The sequence below is a fragment of the Puma concolor genome, chromosome F2, assembly GCF_028749965.1.
Source record: "Puma concolor isolate L17-30 chromosome F2, mPumCon1.1.hap2, whole genome shotgun sequence".
NCBI classification, from domain to species: Eukaryota; Metazoa; Chordata; class Mammalia; order Carnivora; family Felidae; genus Puma; species Puma concolor.
Genome location: NC_141684.1, coordinates 54,679,368 through 54,699,271, shown reverse-complemented (window position 1 = coordinate 54,699,271; position 19,904 = coordinate 54,679,368). Strand labels below are relative to the sequence as shown.

General features: G+C 43.2%; 1 protein-coding gene across 2 annotated transcripts in view; it reads right to left on the bottom strand.

Annotated features, from left to right (window-relative positions):
- ZNF704 (zinc finger protein 704) overlaps positions 1-19,904 on the bottom strand; it is a 247,396-nt gene that overhangs the window by 34,828 nt on the left and 192,664 nt on the right. For both annotated transcript variants that reach the window (XR_015247060.1, XM_086696032.1), the window contains exons 3-4: positions 13,886-13,989; positions 9,163-9,410 (exon numbers count right to left, since the gene is read on the bottom strand). Coding sequence is in view for 1 of the 2 variants with exons in the window: in XM_086696032.1 (XP_086552158.1) it covers positions 9,163-9,410; positions 13,886-13,989 (352 nt within the window). In the remaining variant the exon portion in view is untranslated. The remainder of the gene's footprint in view (positions 1-9,162; positions 9,411-13,885; positions 13,990-19,904) is intronic.

Sequence of the window (19,904 nt, the reverse complement as noted above, 5' to 3'; positions counted from 1 at the left end):
ACTTAACCATTTTCGAAGCTACTAGTAAATACTCTATGTTCAAAGAATGTTTGTCCAAAAGATCATTATTCTGTGAAATCCCAGAAGATTTCCCAGTGTGATTACCACCTGATGATCTTATCTGGCTGTAAATTAACTTCTTAGCACAGGCCCATGGCAGGCATGGTGCACACTGAATTATAGATGGTTTTCTCTTCACTCCACATAGTAATTTTTTCTTCCAGACTTACACCCCCTGCAATGCTAGGTACTCAAGGAAGGTCTAAGTTCACCAGAAGAAAACAGAAAATGTGCAGCAGGAAAAATGATTGTCTAATTTACAATGATTTGGGTCATTAGCATAAGCAATTGGGAGGACTTTATGCAGTATTATACTCCAGAAGCATAGAGAAAGTTCCTGCTGATTTGCAAGGTGGTTACAAACGCAAACTCAGAAACATAATTACACATAGTGGGGAGACCTTTAACTGGGTTTTGGGAGGGGGCAACCCCAAACTCCTTCACAGAGGGACAGCCCTGATTTCTCTTCTACCTCTTCTTTTTGGCATTTCCTTTGAATGACATCTTTCATTCATTATCCCATTTTATCCCAACCTGCCAGAACTGTGCCCTCATAATTTACCCATGCACAGATATTTGCTATCTCTAAATTTAAGAGCAATACAGATGAAGCTTTGAAAACATCTATCGTTTTGACCCAATATCAACTTTTAGGGGCTCTATCCTAAGAAAGTCATTTGGAACGTCTCCAAAGACGTGTATAAAGATGCTCACGGCACTGATTTTTAGACCAGCGAGAAATCAGAAATAATGTCAAGATTGCTGAGGGGATGATCAGATGACTGGTTAAATTAATTCCATATAACTGAATATTAAGGAGCCTTAAAAATGAAGTTGTAAGAAAAACTTCTTTGATGTGAAAAAACAAGCTCCTAGTGCAGGCCCACACCACCCTCCACCCTCCACCCTGCTCAGTGCCTGGAGGCTGACCCTCATCAGCGGGTACCCTGGCCAACTGGTTTCTGGTTGAGTCTGGCCAATGGAAGGACTGACAGAAGGCGGGCAAGCAAGGGAAGAGACTGAAAGGCAAGAGGGTATGGATTCCCTCAACTTCCTGTCTGCCTGGCCACAGGTGGGCAGTGGTTCCATTTCTTCTCCAAAAACTAACACTTCTGTTGGTATTTTCAGAGTTTTGGTAACCCCCTGGGTTCTGGAAACCTCTCTGTTTATTTGCCTCTTCAGGCTTAGGGGTGGTAATGTTGTTAGCTTTTGGGGTAACTTCTCCTGATGTCTCCGAACCCTGTCTACACCTTTGTCAATAGCTTCTTCATTAAACTCTTCTCAATTGTTCCACTTGAGTACAGCACCTGTTTTCTGCCCGAAGCTTCACTGATACAGGGGAAAAGCAGCTCATAAAAGTATCTGAACATTATCTTTTTTGAGGAGAGGATATGTCCTGCAAATAAAAATGTACTACACCATGGTGGAAATATTGGGGAGGGGGATCTTATTTTTACATTAATCTGCAAATGTAAAAATTATCCTACTTTTAATTTTTGAAAGTTATTTATTTAAAAATGGAGTCACCCTATCACACTTGCTTGACTAATTTGGGAGAATAACAGTATATTAAAAGGATATCTCAACTTGAATGAAACCAAGTGGCTTCTCTCTACGTAGGTGAAGGATGTGCTTGTGTCAACCCATGGGGCCCCTTAAGTGGGTAAGTACTTTTCAAAGTCCCCTAACGACATCCAATGGAAACAAATCCTTTGTCTACAAACAGACTACTCACTGTTACATGAAAAGAAAAAACAAGCCATGGGAGGAGGAGGACAGGAAAAAATAGCTAAGTAAACGTCACCCAAGTTGCCACATGGGTCCTAGCTCTCCCAAGGAGGCCAAAGCAAGCAAAGTTGCTGGGGCAATCGCAGGGCCGAGTCTGAACGTGCCCTTCAGTGCTTCCGCCCTAGCTGCCCCTCGCAGCTCTAACAGAAAGACGTTCACAGAGGAGGATGTCCGAGGGAGACGAGGCCACCCTTGTCTGGGAACCACACTGTGCTAGGGTCTTCCATACATGTGCCTAGTTTCACACTCACAACAACCCCACAGGAGTGAAGCTCTCAGCGGTTACAGGCAGACTCCTGGGATCTCAAACACGCCCGATGTGAGCTCCTCAGCAGCTTCCAGGCAAGCTCTTCAGAATCACCCAACTTTGGTGCAGTAGGCTATGAAGGCTGGAGACAGCTTCCTGGAGATGTGTGACCTTCGCAGCGGTTTCCAGACTGTCTCGGACGCCAGCTGCTCTGGGGCGACAGGCTGAGATCTCTGGCCAAGGCTTCCCTCATCTTTTCTCTGCTTGCCCTTCCCATGACAAGGCTCAACCCTGCTTTTGAATTTTTTCATATCTGGAATACATGGAATGGCTTCTGTTTTCCTGAAGAAACCCAGACTGGTCCACGGGACTGACAAGATGACTGCTGAAGGTCACCTTCAGGTCCAAGAGTGGAAACATGGCTGAGTTTTGAACTATTACATTACACGTCTAGGGATAATAAGTTCAATGAAAGTTATGTTCCAGAAGATACATGAACATCACTTTACTGTCCGCTTTACCACACAGCAGCCTGGGGTTAATACCAAGTTGCTTTTTCTGAGAGAAAAGTGTGAAGATCCTTGGGTATGTTTCATATGGCGATTGAGGTGTTATGTGTAGGTGTACGTGTGTGTATGTGTGTGCATGTGCATGTGCACGTCTGTGTGTGTGTGTTGGGGGTGGACATTGATACATCTAAGCCTCCCCAGAGAGGACCAGGGTCCTTGATGGAAGGGGAGCATGCAATTATTCTGTATACCTGAGTTTGCTGTGTTATACATGTCTCCCTAGCCTGCGTCACGTGGGAGGGACGCACACTGCTTGGCAGAGGCTCCAATGGCTCTTTGGGGACTAAGAGGTCCACTCAACAGCTTCCAAAAGACTGGCAAGGGAACAGACATATTTAAAAATTCACTACCTACCTAGAAACTGGTAGGGGTTCCAGTTCTTTCCTTTATTGGGAAAGCAGCCTTATACACGTCACCTCAGCTTCAGGGCTTTATTTCTTTATTTGTACGACAGGAGGACTGAAGAAGTAATCTGTGTGTGTGAGGTTAATGCGAAGTGATGGGTGAATTCAAATGTATACCAAATGTGGATCAAACATCTCCCATCTACAGGCACTGCTTATAGATGCTGTGATGACAAATAAAATTTAAAAATAAGAAAAAGATTTCTTCTAATGGAATAATAGAGAATGCATTCTTTTGTGTCAGGCTATTTTACCTCAGCATAATGTTTTTGAGATCTGCCCACTGTTTCACGTATCAGTAGTTTATTTCCTTTTGTTGTGGTGTAGTATTCTGTTGAATGAATATACCACAATTTGCTTATCCATTTACCTCTTTATGGACATGCGGGTTGTTTGCAGCATGGGGTGATAATGAATGAAACTGCTATGAACCATAAGTCTGCAAGTCTTTTTGTGGACATATGTTTTCTTATCTCTTAGGTAAATATCGAGGAGTGGAATTGTCGGGTCATATGGTAAGTGTCTATTTAAATTTATAAGAAACTGCCAAACTGTTTTACAAAGTGATTGCACCATTTTACATTCCCACCAGAGATGAATGAGAGTTCCTGTTGCCAACACGTGGGATTTTTGTACACTACAAAGCACACACTGTAGGATTCCATCTACTGGAAAGTCTGCAATGTACGAAATGGACCTATAGTGACAGAAGTCAGGTCACTAACTGGCTGCCTGTTTTTGCAGGTGTTGTGAGGGGCATCTGAGTTCAGAGGGGCATGAGGAGTGCTGAACTACTGGCCTGATTACAGCGGGGGTCACCCAGGTGGAGAAATTAGTCAAAACTCACTGCACTGTATACTTAAAATGGGTTCATTTTATTGAGTGGCGATTATGCCGAAATAAAGTTGATTTCAAATGATTTGTAGAACAACGACAAAAGCATTCATGAGTTAACAAAAATCTGTACCCATGATCTGTTTTCTCAATCAGTGGCTTGTAAAAGCGCATCTCATCCTTAGGAGAATTTGTACATATCTGGATGTGTTCAAGCAGTCCTGTAACTTGGAAAGGTTGTGGTGGGTGATTTCTGAAGTCCTTCGAGGTCCAATACTCCGGATCTTCTGTACAGCGTGGTAGATTATTCTGAGGTCCTATCACTAAAGTGCCTAGATCTCATTCTTCTGTGTGCTGATTCTCTCCGTGGCCAATCGGCTCCCCTGATCTGGCTGGCGATGCTGTGTCATCACCATGAAATCCGTACGGTGTGACCCCGAGCTGCTTTTCTTAGCACCGCCCTCCCCAGCAGTTCTAACAGATGGGTCTATTTCTGGAACAGCGGTTCTTCTTGCAGAAGGCACTCTCTGCTCAGAATTAGTGGGCTAGGAATTAAGTCAGCGCAGAGACTGGGAACAGCTTATGCGTGAGGGCTTTACGCATTTGTTTTCTTTTCAGAGCAGTCATTCACAATTTAAAGTGACTCACTGCTTTTTTGGTTCTGAAAGACTGAAAATGCAGAGTGGAGCAAGTGATTAATTCATTGTTTACTACTCGCAAAACTATTGCTGGAGCACCTTATGATCACTCAGCATTTTTTTTCTCTGACTTGGGATTCTCCCTAGTCCCCGGGTAAGATGGTTCGTGGTCAAGACACTTGTAAAATCAATGAGAATAATGAAGGCTGGAATGTAGTTATTGTCTTTGAGTTGCTGCTGATGTTCTGAAATGTGGAGTCCTGAGTCAGGTTTCCTTGTATGGCCCCTGATGTCTGCCCGTCGCCGTTGTCCTCACCCCTCACCTGAACGTAGGCTGGCCTCTCCCATTAACCCTAAATAAGTCCAAGGTGGCTGAAGTGGCTGAGGGATCCAGTGTCTTGAGCTGCAGCAATACTGATATAGTCAATGTGGGGACAGGATGGAGAATGGAGGTGAGCACCCCCTTCTCTCCACACCCACGCTTCTCAAATTTCTATTCAGTCAGTTGTCAAATGGGTAGAAAGGAAAGCAAAGTATTAGCAGCCAGCATGAACGATATGTTCAATATGAACAATAATGTTCATATAATCCTCAGAACAACCTCATCAGCGGGGTGCTATCATTATCCATATTTTACAAACAAGGAAACCATGGCTTAGAGAAATCAAGCGACTTGCTCAATACATAAGTATTGAGCTGGGGTGCTAATTCCAGAGCCCGGACTTTCTTATCCTGTTTAGGGATGGACAAACTTAGAATCTGACAGAATTAGGGACCTGACATGGAAAAAAGCATATTCATAAGTAGTTATCAGCACTTCTTGATTTTCTAGAGGTCTTCTGGGATTGATGGTAAACTATAGAGACTGTTTTCTCCCAGGCTCCCAGGGTGTCGGTAGTTAGGGTCACTGCATCACCTTGTGGTCATGACCGGAACTGCATGTCCCCTGTAGTCTGGGTCCTGGCTTTTCTCTGAGCATGGAAGAACTGCCTGTCTGTTCCTCTGAAATCCCAGAGAAAAAATTCTGCTAGCACTGGGCTTGAGGTAGTTGGTTGGCTGATCTCCAGAGCCAGGAGAAAGAAGGCTTTCATTTCTGTTTCTCCCATTTCCAATACCTTGGCTAAAGGTCCTCTTAAGAGCGATGGGTACTTCATTCAGGAAGTAGTGGGCTGTGGCAGACAGCCTGGAGTTCTGTTCTCTGCCCTTGGATTTCTCTCTGGATCCTTTGCACCCCAATCCCACCCTGCCAAATAACGTTGGCTGTAGCTGCATCTGATTATTTTCTTTCCGTGTTATTCTCCTCTGTGGGCAGAGGGAAATGTGGATTCCTTGAATTTGCTTCCAAAATTTCATCTTGGCTATTTCAGCTAGGCTGATCTTATCTCTGCCACGTTATAAGCTACAGGACCTTGGGCAATTCATGTAACCTTAGTGAGCCTCTTCTGCAGAATGGGGATACAACTATGCCAAGGTATAGCATAGTTGTTAAACTGCTAAAAACATGTTAAAAGCATGTTGTAAATTGTAACTAAATATGCAAATGCAGTTGTTACCAGCAAATGTTTCTCCATCACTGCTGATAGTAAAAGATAATGCCTTGTCTAGGCAGCACATCTCATACTCTCTTCCTCCTTCCGTAAGAGGAACATGGATCACCTTAAGAGGTCAGAGTGAGATGTCCATGTGTGGGAGACATAGGAGAAGAGATGAGAGAGCTTTCATAAGGAGGAGAAAGATCAGGACCTCTGCTTCATAATCCCATCTAGGGAATGTTGCTTCCCCCTTTGTATAGGGTCTAAAAATGTCTGTTATAATGATGCTACATTCCAGTACATGGGGTTTTAGGGCTTGTACATCCTTTCTACTTATGGTCACATTTAATCTTCATGATTATCCTGAGAGAGGTTTGATAGTACCTGTTTGCCTGGTTTATAAGTGAAGAAGCTGATAATCAAAAGGGATACAGGATCTTCTTAAGTTCTCAGGGTGGCCAAGTTGAGTTTAGGATGTGGATCTTGATTTCTGTTCAGTGCTCCTTCGTTTACCACTTACCATGTTATCTCTTTACAACATAGAACAGGAGCCTCCAAACTTTTTAAACCATGAGCCACAGTAAGAGGTAAATTTTTGTACATTACCCAGGTAAGTGCATAATTGAAACAAAAACATCAAGAAACCACACTTACCCTGATTGAGTACAATGCATCCTATTCTGTCCTATTCATTAAAGAAGTGCTATTCACAGCTCATTAAATTGACTCATAACCCACTAGTGGATTGAAACCTGCAGTGTGGAAAATACTGATCTAGAAGGTTCTCAATCCCCACAAGACATATGACCATCACAACTGCCCATGGTCTTAAATGGATATGATGCATCTCACCAACTAGAACATAGTGTCTAATGGATTATGCAAATTAACTCTTAGAAATCTTTAAAGGATTTTAAAAGCTCTAAAACAACCGCATCACAGTTACCGTGTTTCTACCACATTATGAGCACAGCATTTTTCACCCCAAGTCATTATTGCCTCTTTACACATCAGTGTCCACCCACCCAGCATCCAATCTTAATGGAAGTGGCTGCGTCTCAATCTCAAGACATTGTGCTGGTTCACTTAATAAATACAAAAATAAGCAGCAACCATCCCACATTCTCATTACAGTATTCAAAGTAACTTTAAGTTATAAAAAGGCAACGTCTATGTAAGATCCCTGATTTAAAAGTTAGTGATGGTGAGCTTCAGCCAGCAGGGGGTACTCCTCTGGGCAAATCCAGGCTCTGATTAGCTGGAAAAGTCAGAAAGAAAGAAGGAAGAATATGGCTTTTATTCATGTGTTTTTTTCCAACTACCCCGTATACTGCAGAGTGGGTCTTCAAATGAAGCCACTTTGTAATGAAGCTTTTTTGCGCTTTTCCTTTGGTGACTTGACTATCCCCTAATTTAGTCGAAGCTGACAGACCTTAAGTACAAATGTGGCCAGTGCAACTTAACGTAACGCAAGAGTGAATTTGGCTGGTGTGGCTCCATTAGAGACGAAAGGCTGGGGCAGGCTTTCAGCAGCGCACCTTATGAGGCGGGGGTTCCCGGGCCGGGAGTCCTTGCCACAATGCCAAGACCTGCTTGATGGGAGCCACAACTACATACTCAGGTGACCCCAGAGAGAAAGTCTGTGCAGCCTGAAGCACAGACCTGCAGGCTTTGGGTCCAACTTGCCCGCAGGTTCCCCCGATACAAGTGCCAGCCTGTCTCTCTGACTAGTCGAGTGAAGACTCAGTCCCTGGGGCCCCACAGGATGCTGGAGCCACTCCAGCCTTCCCCCTCCACCTAGGGGACTTGTATGTAAAACAGCAACTCTCCATGCCACTGCCCCTGGGAAGGACAGGAGACCACATGAATGCCCTGTTCTCTGGGTAGAGAGAGAGGCTGTACAACCTCTACTGTTACACATGCTGAATGATGCTGAGAGAGAAGCAGGGAGGGACAGTTGGACCGATGCCATCTCTTTGTTTTGCTCTTTGGAATGAATTGGAGGGAAAAAAAACAGGTTGCATTGCAGTACTCGGGGCTTTGCTTTGGATTTTTGTTTGTGAATAGTCATTAATAAGGAAGCTACCAATGACAAATTAAAATACCAACATATCAAGTAACAGTTTCACATTTATACGGCGATTTAAAAAAATAACGTTAAAGTGTTTTCTAGATGTAGCAGTAGCATTGCTCTATTCTATGAAATAGCAATACTTTTCAAAAATTGTGAGTAAACATAATAATTTCAATGTATGTGAAGAAAATGAAAAGAATCTGAGCTCTAGGTCCAGGCAGACCTGTGTTTGAATGGCAGGTCTAGCCCTTTCTAACCTGCATGACAGCAGTGAGTTGATGCATAACCTCTCGCTCCTTAACCTTCTCCTATCAAAATGGGAATAGAATACTTACCAGCAGGACTGCTGTGAGGATTAAATGAAAGTATAATCAATTAATTAGGTCTCCTTTTTCACTTTTAATTTGGCACCTATATCATTTTTAGCATGTAGGTACGTACATAGGTTTATATGTCAGTTTGCATATAAGTTTCAACCCGGTTTTATAAAAATTAGACGCAAAATAGTCTTCCCAACAACCCTTCAGGGCTTACGGAAGCAGGAAAGAGAAAATAGAGTATTACCTTTATTTTATATACACACACACACAAAAATAAGTCCCACGAAGAGTGAATCACCAAACCAAGCCTGAAGTGCAATCTGAAGCCTGTTGTTAATTCTTACACCACAGGATGGGGGGTGTGGGGGGGCATGTGTACTTAGAAAGAACATGTCAGTGATTTGATTATTTTTGTTTTTAATCCTGACCCTTAATTTACGTTGAAACGTCCACAGGATGGGGCCGGGGACACGTGTACTTGGAAGAAACGTATCAATGATGTGATCATTTTTGTTTTTAATCGTGATCCTTATTTTGAAACGTCAGAGAACGTCAGAGGGGAGCACGAGCTGTTTCTGTGGCTCCCAAGGGACGTGGGCAGCAGGAATGCAGAACAGCCACGCCAGGCTCACGCCCGCCCTTCGAAGGCGGCCGTTCCTGCAACCAAAACCCGAAAACGGCGTGGCCGACACCCACCTTTCTTTTCCTGGGAATGGGCTCGTCGAAGAGCAGGTTGCTGGCCTCCGCCTCGTCGATGCCGTCGTCGGGCTGCGGCTGCGGCTGCGGCGCGGGGCTGCGGAAGGGCTTGAAGCTGTCGGCCGACAGCGGCGGCGACGGCGTGGACGGGTTGGACTGGTCGCTGGGGGCGCTCCAGCTCCAGTAGCCGCTGCTGCTGCTGCTGGAAGGCACGCCTCCTCCCTCCTTCCAGGATCCGCTGAGGCCCTCTGTCCGTGCACACAAACACAGTGTCAGTGCTGTCAGCGGGAGCTGGCTGTGTTGCGGGCGGAACGTGGGGGGTGGGGGGTGGGGAGCACGGGGGGGGGGGGGGAACCTCGATTCTATGCTCTTGAAAGCGCTTGCAGCCCACTCCATACTTTGCAACGGCTGCGTATGTAACATTTACTCAGAATCTCAAAAAAAAAAAAAAAAAAAATCGCATCGTATTATAGTTGATAAACATTTCGCTATTTTAATCACATAACAGGTTTTTCTAACAGTTTTCTGACGTGTGTTGTTTTGTTCAACACTAGCTTCTCAGGATGACAGTGGAAATTATATGAAAATGAGAAAAAAATAAGATGTTCTTGTTCACTAAGTTTGGGGAGCCCTGTATGTATTTATTGACTACATTTCTAAGAAAGAAATCATTGGCACTGGTCTCCCCCCACCCCCATCCCCTATTTTAACTTTTTAAAAGGAATTTCTCATAGGTCTGTGGTCCTTGGATTACATGTATAGAAAAAGTTAGTCTAAGGTTTAAGAACCTAAGAGAATAATTTCTGGATAGTTACCTAAAGCCATCTACCTTATTTTAACAGCTGCTTATTATAACAAATGATAGTGCCTTACATTTGGTGAATGTTTTACATTTCACAGAACTCATTCACACAATCTCATGCATTCTCACAACATCTGTCTCTCAGAGTAAGGACTGTTATGCCTACTGTACAGATGGGGATCCTGAGGCACCAGGATGTTAAGTGACTTGCCACATGACTACTGTGTAACCCTGTGGGCATGAGGCCCAAACCCTGGTCTACCCATGGGTCTTTCTCCTTCATGCGTGTGGGCCCTGTGCTGTGAGCAGCCTCCTTTGTCTCCAGCAAAATGGAGATCAGAGGAGAATTTATTGGTAATGATTACTGGTAAGACTGGTGTTGAATTTTACCTTTCCACTCGTGGGGAAACATTATGAAATGTCTGCTAATGTAGAGAGATCTTTGCCCAGTTAGGATGTCTTTGGGCGGGGTGGGGGGGGGGCTCTTTTAATCACTGAAGATTTGCTTTACCTTTGAAGATACCCAATCTTAATTAGCACTTGCATAAATTCTACTTTCTTTTTAAAGGATAATTTCTGCTTCATATTTATATGCATTCTGAATATATTAAAACTATAGTCTAAGTACATGGGGGGAAGAATCTCAAAATGCCTCATTAAAATATGCTGCTAACGTCTGTGTAATTAGTAATGAAGGTAAACAGTAGACTAACATTCATGGAAAAATTTATTAACCACTTTCACATAATTATAGATTTCTAGTGTCTTCCTCAGCCAGGTCAAACAAAAAGTTCACTTCCGAGACTGAAGTTTGAAGTTGAAATGCCAGATGTAAGTTACCCATATCATTAAAGCAAGGCTCTAACAGAATCCAGTGGTCATTTATGCGGGCTCACACCTCGCCGGCCTCAACAAAACCAAATTAGCATCTCACCTCTGCAGTCTACACAGAGACTGATGTACTGACGGGACCCAAGTTGCCTGTAGAAAATAAGAAACCTCCATTCAGGACAACACGACTTCAAGAGGAGCCTAATGTAAGGCCTTAGTAATAGAACCTGGTGTGAGACACTTGCTTGGCAGGCTTATGGAGCTTATAAATACACTGCAGTAGGCACTTACAAAACAAAATACGTTCATGGTGCTAGATGTGTAATCATGCTCGCTGTGAGGAACTGAATTTATTTTGAGAATCAACTATGATTATAGTGTGGTTACCTTGCTTCGTGTCAGTGCCAAAAGTTAATCTGTTTACTTGTGAATGACCTTTAGAAACACTATTTAAACAGAAGGACAATGTGATATAGAATATAGAAATAGATTTTTCAGAAAAAAATCAGAACCAATTCAGAGTTTTCCTTTTTTGTTTGTTTTTTAAGAGGATCCTGTCTTCTTAAATAAGTATTTGCCCAAAATGCAGACATATACTGCTGGACTCTTACTCTCTTTGCAGACCCACCTCCTGACAAAATGATTCTTCCCAGAAACAGAAAACAGTCACGACAGTTTATTTCTAAAAAATTTGGTAATTCCTTCATTATCATAAACTGCTCTCCTTTTTTAAGAATTTGCTTCCTGTTGTAGACTAAATGAGAGATAATAGACAATTTGGGATTATTAGTTGGGTAGTTATTTTTTAAATCATAATGAACACTGAATTACTTTCTTTATAACTATGCTAACAAAAGTTTTCATTGAAGAAGTGAACACTTTATTTTGATTCTAACCTTTTAATACAAAGGAACGTTAAAGATGTTCTCAATTAAAAAAGAATGCAATAAATGGTATTTGGTAAAAATGATGAATACATTAAAAATATACTTTTTCTCCGCTGAGGACTCCATGAAATTCTGCAATTCCTTTCTCCTATGATTGCTTTCGGGGGTGCCTTCAGTTTTGCTCTCACTGTACTCTTTCTTTAGTGGCGTTGCCAAGCTGAGAAACGGAAGTCAGGACACCTGTTTTCCAACATGCCCCGATCAGGTCATTTAATAGGGACGGTTAGGCTCATTTCAAGAGCACCTTATACCCCAGGTGGATTGGAGTAAGTTGTGGTCGGGACTCACCGGACGTTCAACATACTTATTTTAACACCTCCTGCTTAAAACCAAATTATGTGTGAACCATAGCTCAGTCCCGTAACTGACTAGACTGGCTTTTAAGAGAAGGTTTTCTCTTGCTGCAAAGTTTCATCCAGTGGTCTCAGTGGCTGACATTTCAGCGAACTGAAGTTTGAACTGAAGTTCAGTCTGGCTTCCGCCCAGGGGTTGTCCGCTGTGAATAATCTTGCCAAAACCACCTGTGACCTTCTACTTGATGCAAAATTTAGTCCTTCTCATGGTTGACCTTTTGCAGCATCCGAGTCTCTCCCTGAAACACGCTTTTCCCTTGGCTTGCATGAAACCACACTCTGCTGGTTCTCCCTTACCTCTGTGGTAACCCGTCAGGCTCCCCTCAGGCTCTTCTCCCTCTGCTGGTCCCTTACTTGATAAAGGGCCTTACCATCCCCCTTAGCCATCCTCTCTTTACACTCTTTTTACACAACTCCCTCGAGGTGATCTCATCTCTTCGTATGACTTCCCAGTTCCACACGGAAAGCCCAGGCCTCTGTCCTAGGTTGCACCCAAATCTCCACCAGACATGGACCCTTGAAAAATCCTCAGGTTCTGACTACTAAACATGTCTCAAACCAGACTTAGCATCATCTTCAGAAACCCCACATCGTGCTCAAACATTTGCCCATAGATCTATTTCTCCACTCTGTTCTATCTTAGGGAGTGGGCCTCTTCCGGAAGCACACCGACTGCTGGGAAGTCACCCTGGCTGTTCCCTCTCCTTCATCCTCTCTGTCCATCACTCAGTCCTGTCGACTTTACCTTCTTCACATTTCTCATTTATGTCCTATTCATCCCTACTGTGACCACCAAGGCCCAGGACACTCACACAGTTCTGTTTTTTGGTTTTGCCTGTAAACCCAATCATAACTTTCCAGTGCCCACATCATACCTATCCTACAGCCTCAGATTAATGTCCAAACTCCTAGGCAGGAACACATAGCTCCTCTTGATAGATCTTGGGTCAAGCTTTCCCACTTCATTTCCCTCCTAATTTATCACACTGAATTATATGTGTCAATATTATATCACGACTAAGCAGATCTGGAATTAGAAAGATATGGAATAGAATTTCAGCCAGCTCTGCTGTTTAAATGTTAATCCACATGTGCCTCAGTTTACTCATCTGTAAAACAGTGATAACAACATCTCATAGAGTTGTGAGAATTACATGATAAAAAGCAAGCTTAGCACTTGGCATACAGTAAGTGCTTAATAAATGCTAGCCATTAATATGATAGTTGTTTTTTTTTCCCCAAAGGAACTGTACAATATGAATGATTATGAACACTGTTTTCAATGATGTATTCAAACCATCTAGCATGGTACCTAATAAATATATATTGAATAAGTGAATGACCTACATACTTTTATTTGATTAATAGTTATTATTCTATTGGGACAATACTTTTTCAAAATATTTAATATTCAGAGTTCTTTGATCCAACTGCCTGTCCAATTGAACAGAAATAATGCTGGTGAAAATAACTTCATTGGACCAATCTCCATTTATCTAGGAAAAAAGGAACACAGGCACTGAAAGATATGTTCTGGACAGGTGATGGAGCTCAGTAAATGTGAGCTGAATGGATGGATGAGATGCTGTGAGGTCTCTGGGGAGATGAGCAGGAGGCTGATAGTTGTGAGGTCTCCCTTTCTTCTACACATACTTCCCCTTGCTTTCTGCTAATGGGTGGCAGTTACTTGTTTATTGTGTTTGATATTTGATAGGAACGGGAGCCCTCAAAGAGAGGCTCTGTTCTTGGTGTCAGGGGGCCCTTCCGTGTGCCCCAGACCCCAGGCTTACCGTTTGGCCGCACAGGAGGGCTTCGAACCAAAGGGCTGGTGGACAAGCTGGTTAGTACCATTGCTGCTGTCACCTTGTCCATGTCCAGTTCCTCTGAAGATTTCCTGTCAAACAGGGTGGGGGGGGGACACTGTTATCTGTGCTTACTCTGCCTACAATGGGCCACGTACCCCACAAGTACCATGTATCACATGCTACTACACACATTTGCTCCTTTAACTTCTCCCCATGAAAACCCAAAGGATTGTTAGCTTTATTGTACAGATCAGGAAGCTGAGGTCCGGAGGTTAAGTGATCCAGTCAAAATCCTATAGGATGAGGAAGAGAAGGATTCATTCATTGGATATTTATCTGACAAGTGTTTTATTGAGAGTGTAGGTTAGACCTATAACTACAGGTTAGACCTTGTTCTAGGCACAGGTGACACACAGTGAACAACAGACAAGGCTGGTGGGGAGAAACACAATTATCAGTAAACAGAGAAAAGGGAAGAATAATTTCTGATAGTAACAAGTGCTATGAAGGGTATAAACAGGTTGGCGTGACAGTGACTGAGGGCGGTTGCACTCAGGGTGGTCAGGAAAGGTTTCTCTGAGGAGATGACATCTGAGGTGAAGTGTGAAGGGGGAGGGGTCAGTCCTAAGGAGGTAGGGACATGCCCTCCTAGCAGAAGGGACAGCTGTGTAAAGGCGAAGCGGCAGGAATGAGTGCCAGATATTTGAAGAACCACCTGCTTTGGGTGAGAAGGGGAGAGGGGTGCAAAGCTGGTCATGTGGAGTCCTGTGGCCATGGGAGCGACTTCAATTTTATTCTAAGTGGAAGGTGTTAAGCAGGCCTAGTGACACAATATGATTAAAAGTAACTACCTGAGCTACTATATGGAGAATGGACTTTAGGGAAGGCAGACCAGAAGCAGGGAGGCCAGTAGGAGAGACCTGCTAGGAGTCAAAACAAGAGGAAAAATAGCGGCTAGGACTAGGGTGGGGACAGTGGCAGGTAATCTGGCAGGACTGGCTCATGCACCGAGGGTGGGAAACGAGCAAAAGGGAGCAATCCAGGCTGGCTCCCAGGCTTTTGGCGTGAGCATTCACTAGAGCCATTTATTGAAGTAGGAGAGAGTGGAGGAGAAAGGCAATTAGAGGTATTTCAATTCCTGTGCTCTGCTTTGCTATACTCTCCTAGAGGAAGGATAGGTCATAGGAGTTACCATGCTGTTACAGTGAAGAGCCACTGGTAATCATTCATTGAGATGGAGAGGTTACTCTGGTTCATTAATTTTGGCCGGTGAACCCCGAGTGAAGGTTCCTGAGATAATGGTCATTGTGAACTGGAGTCAGCTTGTTGAAGCTTATTTCAATAAAGAAGTTAATATCAAGAGGCAAAGACTTACATAATACATTGACATCAGATAAATTGTGCCACCTCCTGAGAGATGAACATTTTCCATTTTCAAATTAGGGAACAGTTGAAGAAGTACAACAGAGGATTAATAAACCATACTGACAAATGAATGTCACGTTGGCAAATACGGCTTTCATTCAAGGGGTGCCGTATAATTTGTAACAGCGATGAACTCTTAGAGATTGAGACTTTATAGCATCACTTCACAATACACTGGGAAAAGAGACTCATAAATTGGCGAAAAATCAAAGTATCCCCAAAGTTAGGGGCTGCTTAATTTATTTCACCACGAGGTCATAAAAATCATTACAATTCGGCTCTCCAATGTCCATGATGACCCTGAATTACTAAACAAAGCTTACTCTTTCCATCCTAGGTGCCAAAAGAGGAGAATCTTTCAAATTTCCTTCTATAGTTCTTCTCAAAGCACCTTCCCCTCTTTCTTGGCAAATTGTTCTATCAAAAGACAAATTAGGTGTTTTTGTTTGTTTGTTTGTTTGTTTTTACAGAGAATGGCAATTCAATGCTTCTAGAAAGCAAGCTTGAAAGTACACAGTGAAATTCACTTTGCAGGAGTTTTTAAGACAATTTCATACACTTACGGGGAAAAAAATGCTCATTCATTTGGCACACAATTAAAAGATTTTACAACATCCATAATTTACACGAGCCTCATACTTGGGAGGAAAGGTGATGCCAATGTCTTACAGAAACAAAGCTTCCTGAAACAGCACCAGAGAAAGAACTCAAAGTGCCTTAAGATAAATTTGAATGTGTTGCTGACTCTATCTCCCTATGTAGTCACAGGGGGAGGGAGTAATTGGAGGCCTTGAAGGGGAAAGGTTTGCTCTACAACCTGCTGTCTAGACCTTGGGGTTCCCCTGCCGGTCTGCCCTCCCCAGAGCCCAACTGTCAGGATCACTCCATGCCAGTGGGGGGCACACAGGAGCAGGCTGCTGTCCTGTCTTTCAAGACTGGATTACTGGAGAGGCTGACTTCTCTTTCCAACCGTCCACCTTCTCTTTCTCTTAGTAACAAAAGGCTTGAGAACCAGGGTAAGCAGTATGAGCTTGGCACAGAGAAATGGCATGACTAGAGGGAGAAGTCCCCTTGCCCTCTGGGGCTTGCTATACAGTCAGGCCTTTCCCCCCACTTACATCTTTGTTTCAGGGACCTTTATTTTTCCTTCCTCAATCTGCTTTGTATCTTTTTGGATTTTTTTTTTTTTTCACATCTAAGGCGAACATTTTGTTTTAGAGGTCTGACTGATAATTAACTCAATTTTTTAAATATGAAGATCAACAGGGAATGTATCATTATAAAATACGCACTTGTTTTGCACTGCCGAAGTCTACGACTACATTTCAAAACAATTATTGAGTGTCATAAACTGGATTTCTGACCAAGAGTGAAAAGAGTAATAAACATTAGAACCATCCCAGCGTTTTTGTGTTTGTATTTCCTCTGGCTTTCCCACTGGCATTGGAGGCCACTGACAACAATAAAAAAAAAATCTAAAGAATACGTTGTTACTGATTCAATTAACCTGTATCTCTCTGGGAGTATTTTCTCACACTGCATGAAATGTTACCAGATGATGTGGTCTTGTGCTGAGTTGTGTTTTTGTTTTTATCTTTGTTTAATTTCTTTTGGTTCAGTACTATCTAATTACTGATTAATTTGGGCTGCAAATTCAAATCCTTATAATTAAACAGGAAGAGATGATATACAAAGTAGAGTTTGTTACACTTTGAGAAAATTGCCAGAAAGGCCTTCTAGTAGGTTTACAGTTGTCGAGGGAAAAAGAAACCCACCAGAGGTGATGTGAAATATTCTTTCCTGATTTGAAACTGAATTTGAACCTACTGTTGAAAACCTTATCCACCCCATGTTTGCAAAAGGCTGAGGTCTTTTTCAATTAATCCTTCCTCTCAGACTTTGTTGAACATTATGGAACTTAGTAAAATTTAGAATTATTTTAAGATGATAGTAATACTTGTTGTCGTCATATACAGGATTTGTTCCTCATGTTGACTTGGCTTGGGTGGATGAATAGGATTTCAAGATGACAGGATCCCATTTCAGGCAGGAAAGCAGGCAAGTCTTTGGCCTGCCGTCTGCTAACAGTCCTATTTGAAGGATGTAGTGGGTGATGAGAGAGGACACCCCTGGGCCAGCTCACGGGGCCTTGTGCCAGGCTAAGTGGTTTGTCGTATTCTTTTAAGCAGAGAGAAGCCACTGAACATTCATCAACCTGGGAGAGAGATGATCAATCTGTATTTTAGAAATGAATCACAATTGAAAATGTTTGGAAAGGGAAGGAGCTAAAGGAAGGCTATTTAGCTATTTATAGTTAAATCTTGCCTCAAACTCAAAGTGTCAGACTAAGGGACAACTACTCTATGAAAAGAGGTATTTAGTCTATGAGGACAGGAGTCCCTTGATATCTGGTAAGGATGTATCCTGGACCTCTCTGGGAGAGGTGATAACGGTAATGGTCAAGAGTGCAGGCTCTGGAATTAGATCACGTGGCTTCAAGTCTACTCTGTGCCATTACTAGCTATGACCTTGGGTAAATCACTTGACATCTCTGAATCTCTGTTTCTTCATCTGTAAACGGAGGATAAAAAGAGATCTGTTGAGAAGATTCAGTGAGAAAACACACACGAGCACCAGGACACAATCTCAGCCACTGTCGGAGTTCCGTAGATGTTGGCTATTATCGAGCGTCAAATTCACGAATATGCCCGTCGCATACCTCCCCCCTGAAAGAGGACAGTGTTAGATTACTTCACTTGCTCTTCTTATGAGGCACCAGCACTAGCAGTTGTTGCTTTTGGGGGGGGGGGTGTTATTATCTTTCATGGTGAACAGAACTGTTGTAAGTTCTTAGGAATTACTCTGTAAGACGTGGCAACTGGCTCATGGAGGGCCAGCTGCTAGTCCCTCACTGGAGCTTCACAGGACCTTGGCAACCACACAGCCCATGACATCATGGCTCTTGAGGGCTGTTCACAAATAGCCAAAGCCTGGAAGGCGGTTTGGATTTTATGTGTAAGAGTCTCTGCCTTCAGTCCTCAGTCTTGGGTACTAGCCATGTGCTAGGGGCTCTTCTAGCAACTGGAAACACAGTCTGAAGGAAAATCAGGCAGAGTCTGTGCCTTTCTGAGCTCTAGTCTTGAAAAACCAGTCCTTAATCAAACACACAGCAAATGAACCTTAACCTACAGATGTGACAAGTGCAGGAAGGATCGGTATGGATTTGAGGAGGCTCTATCTAGGCACCGCTGCGGAAGGGGAGACCCCTGGGCTAAGGAGAGAGCTTCCGGCTAAGGGGGACAGGAAGCGAGCACCGATGCTGCCTAAGAGAGCTCTGGGCTGGGTAGTGCAAAAGCACGGGCAAGGCGCCTTCAAAAGGAACAGAAAAAGGCTGAGCACAGTAAGTGTCCTGTGCACTTGGAGAGGGGACAGCTGGGTGGGGCTTTCGAAGTTCTGTAAAGGTTTTAACCCTCATCTTAAAGGCCCCAGGAATCACTGAAGTGTTTCGAGCAGGGTGGGGTTGGAGAGGTCACGGAGGTTGGGGCGATGCTATCAGATTTGCTTTTCAACAAGCTCACTCTGGCTGTCGTGTGGAAAATGAGTTCCTTTGTTTGACAACCAATCTTTTATCTGAGGAACCGACTGCCTGGTGACTGTGGCAGCAGGTTGCAGAATGACATCATCTGCGACATGAAGAGGCAATCAGGAGTGTGGGCAGCCTCAGCCGACTCAGCCTCGGGCCCTGGGTCTTATGCTGGTCGGGCCCTGGGCGCTCGGCCGTGGCCTGTGCTGACAAGGCCACCTATTGTTTATACTGCAAGAAGCCTTTTTAGTTCTTTTGAGTCACTTCATGCCTGAATGCCATCTGCTTCGAGGGTGCATGCAAACACGGTCTCCCCTGGCTAACCCACCAGCTAACAGAGAAACGTTTTACACCCCGGAGAGCCATAAAAGACATTTATCTGCAATTAAAGCACTGTAGTAACAAACGGAAATAAAAATGAATAATACATTCCTTAGATTAGCACTAATCCAGTTCCTTAGCAACTACAGAAATCTGCTGTCTAGACCAAGTTTGATTACTTTTAAAACTTGTGATAATCCTAAAACAAGGAATGAAGTCAGAAAATGAAATCTCTTGTACAGAAAAGCCCACGGTAACCAGCTCTAATCTTGGAATTCTGGGAAGCTTTTACTAAGGGTTTGGAAAACTGGATTCAGTTAACTTTTAAATGCGATTAAGCACAAAACTTTGTTTCCTTTCTAAAGGCATCTTGTAGCAAGAGCAGGAGTGTCGTTAATGTTAACCCTTCCAATTTCATTTTAGTTTTGTTTCTTTTAAAGGCTCTAGGGAAGATTAAGGAAGCTACCTATTGCATAAAGTGTCTGGTGGGCTTGATCAAACGAGATGGGAAAATTAGAGCAAACACATCATAATACATAGGCAATACAGACTAGTACTTCTGAAGCTACCTGTGGTGAAGGATCATTTTATTTATTTTTATTTAGATCCAAGTTAGTTAACATATAGTGTAAAATGATTTCAGGAGAATTTACTGATTCATCACTTACATATAAC